Genomic DNA, 8,441 nt, shown 5'->3' with positions numbered 1-8,441 from the left:
CATAAGCGACATAAGTGTTCGCTTTGGACCCCAGGCTGCTAGGGGGCCCCCTAGCCCGCACCCAAAAACTCAACTCAACTTACTGTTGAGAGTTAGAATAGTAGAATACACAACGTGCTAGTTCTAAATTTGGTTGTGCATCAGCAAGTTTTCTCTTGTTATGTCAGTCACTGACAATCACTCAATTAGCCATGTCAGCTAACAATTGTTTAATTGTTAAGTTAGTCTACCCAGCTATCTAAATTTGTAGTAATCATGGCTGAATACCGACTGGGCACGCAGGGGGGCCTCCATTGATTTTGTTAGTCACTCTCACTCAGATATCATTCAATCATGACAAAATGTGTAGAATTGTAGGAAATTGGCTTTAAACTGTCAAACATTTTTTATCTCTGCCAAATGGAAAAATGTGTAGAATTGCAAGATATTTGTTATAAAATTGCACAACGTTTTTTCCGCGCCATGGCAAAATGTTTAGAACTGCAAAAAAGGTGCTTTAAAACTGCAACATTTTCTGTACACCCTATGGCAAAATGTGTAGAATTGTAGGAAATGAACTTCAAAACTTCAAAACAAATATCGCTTAGGGCCTCCAAAAGGCTAGGGCCGGCCCTGCCTGGCATTATGTACCTGTACCTTGCAGTAAAAAAGAGCTTCATATAAATACAAAAGAATGAAACCTTATCTGAACATCAATCACTACAACTACACCATTGTCAGGGCTTCCCTGTCTGGTGTCATATGTCCTGTTTTGACCGAGATCCACAAATCCTCATTTTTGGGACTCTTCTTCTTCTTTTTGTCTGATTTTGCTGTGTTTGAGCTGGGGCTGTTTCCACAGCAACCAGTGGAGTTGGCCCGGCGACAGCAGCAGCAGTGGCAGCACACCACCAGAGAAGTGAAGAGCACCACCATAGGCAGGGCTAGCAGCACCACCAGGCAGACTGTGTTGTAGATCCCCTGGTGATGCTTGGTGGTGGCCACCTTCCATAAGTCACTGAAAAAATCTAAGATGTCTTCCTTCATGGTTCACTGACAGTGTCTTAGCAACTCCTTTTGAGGGTAATCTATTGAAGAAGCGAACCAAAATAGCGAACAAGGATAGATGACTGAACTAGTCAGCCAAGGGTGTTGCTGTTACCAGGAGGGGATTGTTCCTATGTTTATTTGACCCTGATCTAGTGCTGGGGAACTCTTGATGGTGAAGATGTTGCTGATATAGAAGCATATGCCAAGGCAAGGGAGGATAGAAAGAGACTAGAAAAATCATTGACACGGGGAGAATCTCTTTATCCTCACCTCCTTCCTTAAGTGCCTTGTTTGGGGGTTTAAAGACCAAAGCATTGTTTATGAAAGTTTGAAGACCAAAGATAAATTGTTTTCCTTTGAAATCCTTTAGTTGCTGTAATGATTCCGACCTTTCCTTGCCGCGATGGGAAGGTCTATGGAGTCTGTCTCTCAGAGTAGTGTGTTTGTGTCCCTCTTTTGGGATTTTGGGATTCCACCTCAGGTCCTCTGGAGTCTCCTGTCTATTTTAACTCCTCTGGCTCTGAGAGAAGTGATGGAATGAGGAGATTTTCTGCGGAGAGAAATAGAGAGAAGAAGGTGAGCAGAATGAACTCCAGTCCCCCTGGTGCCTCTTCGCTCTCTCCCCCCTCTTCCCTCTTCTGCTCAAGTATCTTATTCAGCTTTACTCTCATTAAAGTTGGAGGAGAAAGTAATGGCTCTGGCTGCCTGATTGCACCATAGAGGGAAATTCACTCGGTACGGACTCATTTAAATGTACCGGGCTAATGGAGCTCTGAGGGGATTGGCAATGATGGACAGAACCTAACTTTGATGGTTTGACTTTAACATTAACTTATTGTAGCCTTCCACTGCACCTTGGATAAATGGTAACCTTTATGGCTAGCCAGAAGGTCAAAGGGAAGCTGTCTCTAGTTTATAGGTTTATGGTGACTGGGATTATGGAAATTCAAATAAAAGATGTTGGCCAGGTTTTTCCTCTGTCCTCTATTGCCTGCTCCACATTCTAAGCCAAATGTATCTGACTGCAACTGAACTGCAAATAGGATGTGCATTATGTTTTTGTCTCACAGCCCATGTGTGAAATTGGTTTACCCATAGTCGGCTTCACTTCCTTCCTGGCATTACTCAACAGGAAACTGCTGCTGCTGCTACTTTGTAGCATTTAAGTAAGAAGGCTGTACCTACTTGCAGTTTGTCAACATTAAGGTCCCATTTCAAATAAACTAATTTGTTCACCAAATCCATTAAATGTAAGCCTTTTATGTATGAAGGCCTATGCATTTGGTTTATGATGAAGTTGAGCCTGACGTTGAGACAACATACAGCACACTAAATGATCACACATAGGAAGATGTGATGACTGGAAGAAATGAGTAACAATATGACTCATTAGCATTGCCTAGCAAGGTGTGAGAATCGTTTTCCTCGCCAAAGTTAAAAACGGTCACAGCTCTTTTGTAGTGCACTCCACATGAAGTTACAGAGGCTGTGAAGACCTTGGAGAGTAGTTTTCAAACAGATATTGACAATTCAAATAATTAATTTTTAAGGGGGAGAAAAGATATCAACATCTTATTCTTTACCACAACATCCCCATTTCATTGAGCATGACATCAGACAATCTACATTGTACTCTGGCCAGGCTGTAAAATTAATGTAAAATAACAATAATATTACATAATTACATAACATTGTCTTGGCCTAGTATCAGCGGTTAACAGCAAGACACTTTCAGTGGCAACACATAGCCTGAATGACAGAAGGCAATACAAGGCAACACAGGAATCTTTAATGAATGGTCCAGGACAATCATTTGTTGCAAAACCCTTCTGACTTGTCAATACAAACTTAGAAGAAATGTCTGATTGGAAATGTTTATCCTCTTATTAATGTGACACAATCAACATTATTTTGCAGGGATAGTCAATACTTTAGAGACAGCGAAAGTCATGCATTAAAGTGTATCCAATTCACATCTTTACTCAAAATCGAATTGTCATTGTAAGAAACACAAGATTGCATATTACTGATGGGAACAGTTGGGACTGTGAAAAGACACAAACATAGGCACAGACACATGCATACACACACACGATAACATACGCGCTCTACAGACACGTACACATGGATTTTGTGTTGTAGATTTGTGGTAGTAGAGTAGTGGCCTGAGGGCACACACTTACAGTGGCTTGCGAAAGTATTCACCCCCCTTGGCATTTTTCCTATTTTGCAACCTGGAATTAAAATTGATTTTTTTGGGGTTTGTGTGATTTGTTTTACATAACATGCCTACCACTTTGAAGATGCAAAATATTTTTTCTTGTGAAACAAACAAGAAATAAGACAAAAAAACAGAAAACTTGAGCGTGCATAACTATTCACCCCCCCAAAGTCAATACTTTGTAGAGCCACCTTTTTCAGCAATTACAGCTGCAAGTCTCTTGGGGTATGTCTCTATAAGCTTGGCACATCTAGCCACTGGGATCTTTGCCCATTCCTGAAGGCAAAACTACTCCAGCTCCTTCAAGTTGGATGGGTTCCGCTGGTGTACAGCAACCTTTAAGTCATACCACAGATTCTCAATTGGATTGAGGTCTGGGCTTTGACTAGGCCATTCCAAGACATTTAAACGTTTCCCCTTAAACCAATCAAGTGTTGCTTTAGCAGTATTCTTAGGGTCATTGTCCTGCTGGAAGGTGAACCTCCGTCTCAGTCTCAAATCTCTGGAAAACTGAAACAGGTTTCCCTCAAGAATTTCCCTGTATTTTGCATCATCCATCTTTCCTTCAATTCTGACGAGTTTCCCAGTCCCTGCCGATGAAAAACATTGGATGGTATTCTCGGGGTGATGAGAGGTGTTGGGTTTGCGCCAGACATAGCATTATCCTTAATGGCCAAAAAGCTCAATTTTAGTCTCATCTGACCAGAGTACCTTCTTCCATATGTTTGAGGTGTCTCCCACAAGCCTTTTGGCGAACACCAAACGTGTTTGCTTATTTATTTCTTTAAGCAATGGCTTTTTCTGGCCACTCTACCTTAAAGCCCAGCTCTGTGGAGTGTACGGCTTAAAGTGGTCCTATGGATAGATTCTCCAATCTCCGCTGTGGTGCTTTGCAGCTCCTTCAGGGTTATCTTTGGGTTCTTTGTTGCCTCTCTTATTAATTCCCTCCTTGCCTGGTCCGTGAGTTTTGGTGGGCGGCCCTCTCTTGGCAGGTTTGTTTTACGTGCCATATTCTTTCAAAATTTTGCTCCGTGGGATGTTCAAAGTTTCTGATATTTTTTTATAAACCAACCCTGATCTGTACTTCTTCACAACTTTGTCCCTGACCTGTTTGGAGAGCTCCTTGGTCTTCATGGTGCCGCTTGCTTGGTGGTGCCCCTTGCTTAGTGGTATTGCAGACTCTGAGGCCTTTCAGAACAGGTGTAAACAGTTGAAGTCAGAAGTTTATATACACTTAGGTTAGAGTCATTAAAACTTGTTTTTCAACCACTCCACAAATTTCTTGTTAACAAACTATAGTTTTGGCAAGTCGGTTAGGACATCTATTTTGTGCATGACACAAGTAATTTTTCCAACAATTGTTTACAGACAGATTATTTCACTTATAATTCACTGTATCACAATTCCAGTTGGTCAGAAGTTTACATACACTAAGTTGACTGCGCCTTTAAACAGCTTGGAAAATTCCAGAAAATGATGTCATGGCTTTAGAAGCTTTTGATAGGCTAATTGACATAATTTGAATCAATTGGAGGTGTACCTGTGGATGTATTGAAAAGGCTTTTGCTTGATCATGGGAAAATCAAAAGAAATCAGCCAAGATTGTAGACATCCACAAGTCTGGTTCATCCTAACACATGAAGGTACAACATTCATCTGTACAAACAATAGTATGCAAGTATAAACACCATGGGACCATGCAGCCGTCATACCGCTCAGGAAGGAGACGCGTTCTGTCTCCTAGAGATGAACGTACTTTGGTGCGAAAAGTGCAAATCAATTCCAGAGCAACAGCAAAGGACCTTGTGAAGATGCTGGAGGAAACAGGTACAAAAGTATCTACATCCACAGTGAAATGAGTCCTATATCGACATAACCTGAAAGGCCGCTCAGCAAGGAAGAAGCCACTGCTCCAAAACCGCCATAAAAAAGCCAGACTACGGTTTGCAACTGCACATGGGGACAAATATCTTACTTTTTGGAGAAATGTCCTCTGGTCTGATGAAACAAAAATACAACTGTTTGGCCATAATGACCATCGTTATGTTTGGAGGAAAAAGGGGGACGCTTGCAAGCCGAAGAACACCATCCCAACCGTGAAGCATGGGGGTGGCAACATCATGCTGTGGGGGTGCTTTGCTGCAGGAGTGACTGGTGCACTTCACAAAATAGATGGCATCATGAGGAAGGAAAATTATGTGGATATATTGAAGCAACATCTCAAGACATCAGTCAGGAAGTTAAAGCTTGGTCGCAAATGGGTCTTCCAAATGGACAATGACCCCAAGCATACTTCCAATGTTGTGGCAAAATGGCTTAAGGACAACAAAGTCAAGGTATTGGAGTGGCCATTACAAAGCCCTGACCTCAATCCTATAGAAAATGTGTGGACAGAACTGAAAAAGCATGTGCGAGCAAGGAGGTCTACAAACCTGACTGAGTTACACCAGCTCTGTCAGGAGAAATGGGCCAAAATTCACCCAACTTATTGTGGGAAGCTTGTGGAAGGCTAACCAAAATGTTTGTCCCAAGTTAAACAATTTAAAGGCAATGCTACAAAATACTAATTGAGTGTATGTAAACTTCTGACCCACTGGGAATGTGATGAAATAAATAAAAGCAAAATGAATCATTCTCTCTACTATTATTCTGACATAATAATAATAAGCCATTTAGCAGACGCTTTTATCCAAAGCGACTTACAGTCATGCGTGCATACATTTTTGTGTATGGGTGGTCCCGGGGTTCAAACCCACTACCTTGGCGTTACAAGCGCCGTGCTCTACCAGCTGAGCTACAGAGGACCTTTCAAATTCTTAAAATAAAGTGGTGATCCTAACTGACCTAAGACAGGGAATTTTTACTAGGATTAAATGTTAGGAGTTTAAATGTATTTGGCTAAGTTGTATGTAAACTTCCCACTTCAACTGTATATACTTAGATCATGTGACAGATCATGTGACACTTAGATTGCACACAGGTGGACTTTATTTAATTAATTATGTGACTTCTGAAGGTAGTTGTTTGCACCAGATCTCAGTTAGGGGCTTCATAGCAAAGGGGGTGAATACATATGCACGCACCACTTTTCCGTTATATATTTTTTACTATTTTTTTACCAATTTTGACTATTTTGTGTCTGTCCATTACATGAAATCCAAATAAAAATCCATTTAAATGACAGGTTGTAATGCAACAAAATAGGAAAAACGCCAAGGGGATGAATACTTTTGCAAGGCACTGTATTGTGTTGTGAAATCTGTTGTGAATGTATAATAATATTTTTTAAATTGTATAACTGCCTTAATTTTGCTGGACCCCAGGAAGAGTAGCTGGTGCCTTGGCAGCAGCTAATGGGGATCCATAATAAATACAAAATACAAATACGAACATGATCATATCGCCTCACAGTATAAGACAGAAAATTGTCTTAATGCATTACAACTTATGCTGAAAGGTAACCTTTGAGTCAGGGCGAGTGAAATAGTCTAAGCAGTTGAGGAGGGACAGAGCACGACAAGATCTTATGGTGAACCTTAGGTTTGAACCATCACCAAAATGGCACAAGTCATAGACACATTGTGCAAAGGCTCAACGCCCAAGGCTATATTTAAGATTAGGTTTACATTACCTAAAAGAGTCATGCTGTAGAGTAGTGACTGAACAGCAACGTATCATCCAGTACATCACAGTACTTGTTGAACTGATCAAATGTAATCAAATTTGATTGTCAGTGTAGACTAACAGTGAAATGCTTACTTATGGGCCCTTCCCAACAATGCAGAGAGAAAATGAATAACACATAATAATAAACAGGTACTTAACCAAATAAGATCAAGAACTTTCAAGATCTTTTGAAATGTAAACCTTACCGGCAAACATTTTAGAGGTCCAGGCCAGTAAAGCTCCTCTTCCTCCTCTCCTCTTCCTTGTATATCCTCTTCAATATCTGCTGCTGCTTTTTGTTGATATACTTTAAGCTCTCAATTTTGTCCCACACTTGGTCTGTATTGAATTGCGCTCTTTCTGTCTCTCTCTCTCTCTCTCTCTCTCTCTCTCTCTCTCTCTCTCTCTCTCTCTCTCTCTCTCTCTCTTTCCCTCTCTTTTCCTCTCTCTCCCTGTGTGTGTCACTCTCTCAGGGCAGCGTCTCTTCTCCCTGCCCTGCCCACCCTGTGTAAGAAAGGGCTGTCTGTGCTCACACTCCCTTGCCTGACGCGCAGCATTCTTGTGTTTACTTTATACACCCACGTTCCCAGTGATGTCAGAGAGAGAGAGAGAGAGGGGAGAGAGACAGAAAGAGAGAGAGAGAGCCCCTCTGAGAGTCCCGCTGCTCATAATTCATTTGATTTGTCCACAGTTTTTCAACAGTTTTTCAAAAGAGCTGCTGACTTTAGAGTGTTTGAACACTGTATCAGAACATAATTATGAAAGGTTGTCTAAAAATAACCAAAACACTTCACCCTTTTCAGCCCCACCTCGCTGACTTTAATTGGAAAGAGGAAATGAAAGTGTGTGTGTGTGTGTGTGCGTGCGTGCTTGTGTGTGTGTCCTGTATGCTCAGAGTGTGGACAGAGCAGGGAATCAGATGAAGCAGAAAGAGAGATGCACTGATGTGTGGCTGCTCTGTAGAAAGCTGTGAGAGGTCATGTGACCCTAGTTGTGAGGTGAATGGACCTCATCCATGCCTATAGCAAACAGCAGGCACTTACTGGTAAGAGACTGTCATATCCCAGAACATACACACTTTGACTCTGTCTCCTGTACTGTAATTCACAGAGAGAGATGAGGAACAGGAGCCAAATAGGTGCTCTGACTGACACCAACAAGGGTCTGTTATTGGGAAAATGTATTATTTTTTCAACCTCGTACTGATCCTTGAATATGCTGGCTGACTTGCCTAGTTAAATAAAGGTTAAATAAAAGTAAGAAATTACAAAAATACGAGTATCTGTGTTTCATGACCGTAGTTATCCAACTGTTCTATAAGAAGGAGAGCTTTATTCTGTTTGCTCCAGGCCATGATTTTAAGTGGAGTTTAATGTGATAAGCTATGCCCAGTTCCATGTCTGTTGGCTATACTGTCATACATCACATTGAGGGGTGTTGACTGAATCATAGGGTGTGGAGAGTAAAGAGGTAAAATAACTGTAAGCAGGCTAGACATCAGGATTTAGAGATAGTTGGATAGCAC

The 8,441-nt window shown here is 41.3% G+C and overlaps 1 protein-coding gene across 1 annotated transcript; it reads right to left on the bottom strand.

Moving 5' to 3' along the window:
• Window positions 1-478: 478 nt before the first annotated feature.
• LOC121535213 (uncharacterized protein KIAA0040-like) lies at window positions 479-7,338 on the bottom strand. Its single transcript, XM_041842050.2, has 2 exons — window positions 7,123-7,338; window positions 479-1,579 (listed from the first exon to the last, which is right to left on the bottom strand). Exon 2 carries the CDS (start codon window positions 1,024-1,026, stop codon window positions 706-708), a length of 321 nt encoding a protein of 106 aa, XP_041697984.1. The 5' UTR covers window positions 1,027-1,579; window positions 7,123-7,338; the 3' UTR covers window positions 479-705.
• Between the last annotated feature and the right edge of the window lie 1,103 nt (window positions 7,339-8,441).

This window comes from Coregonus clupeaformis, chromosome 21 (assembly GCF_020615455.1).
Source record: "Coregonus clupeaformis isolate EN_2021a chromosome 21, ASM2061545v1, whole genome shotgun sequence".
Lineage (NCBI taxonomy): Eukaryota > Metazoa > Chordata > Actinopteri > Salmoniformes > Salmonidae > Coregonus > Coregonus clupeaformis.
The sequence above is the reverse complement of the archived record's forward strand: the minus strand, read 5'-3'. Positions and strand labels throughout refer to the sequence as shown.

Bases quoted from the DNA above. Each gene is read 5' to 3' on its own strand.
- LOC121535213 (XM_041842050.2), bottom strand. From the start codon at position 1,026: ATGAAGGAAGACATCTTAGATTTTTTCAGTGACTTATGGAAGGTGGCC.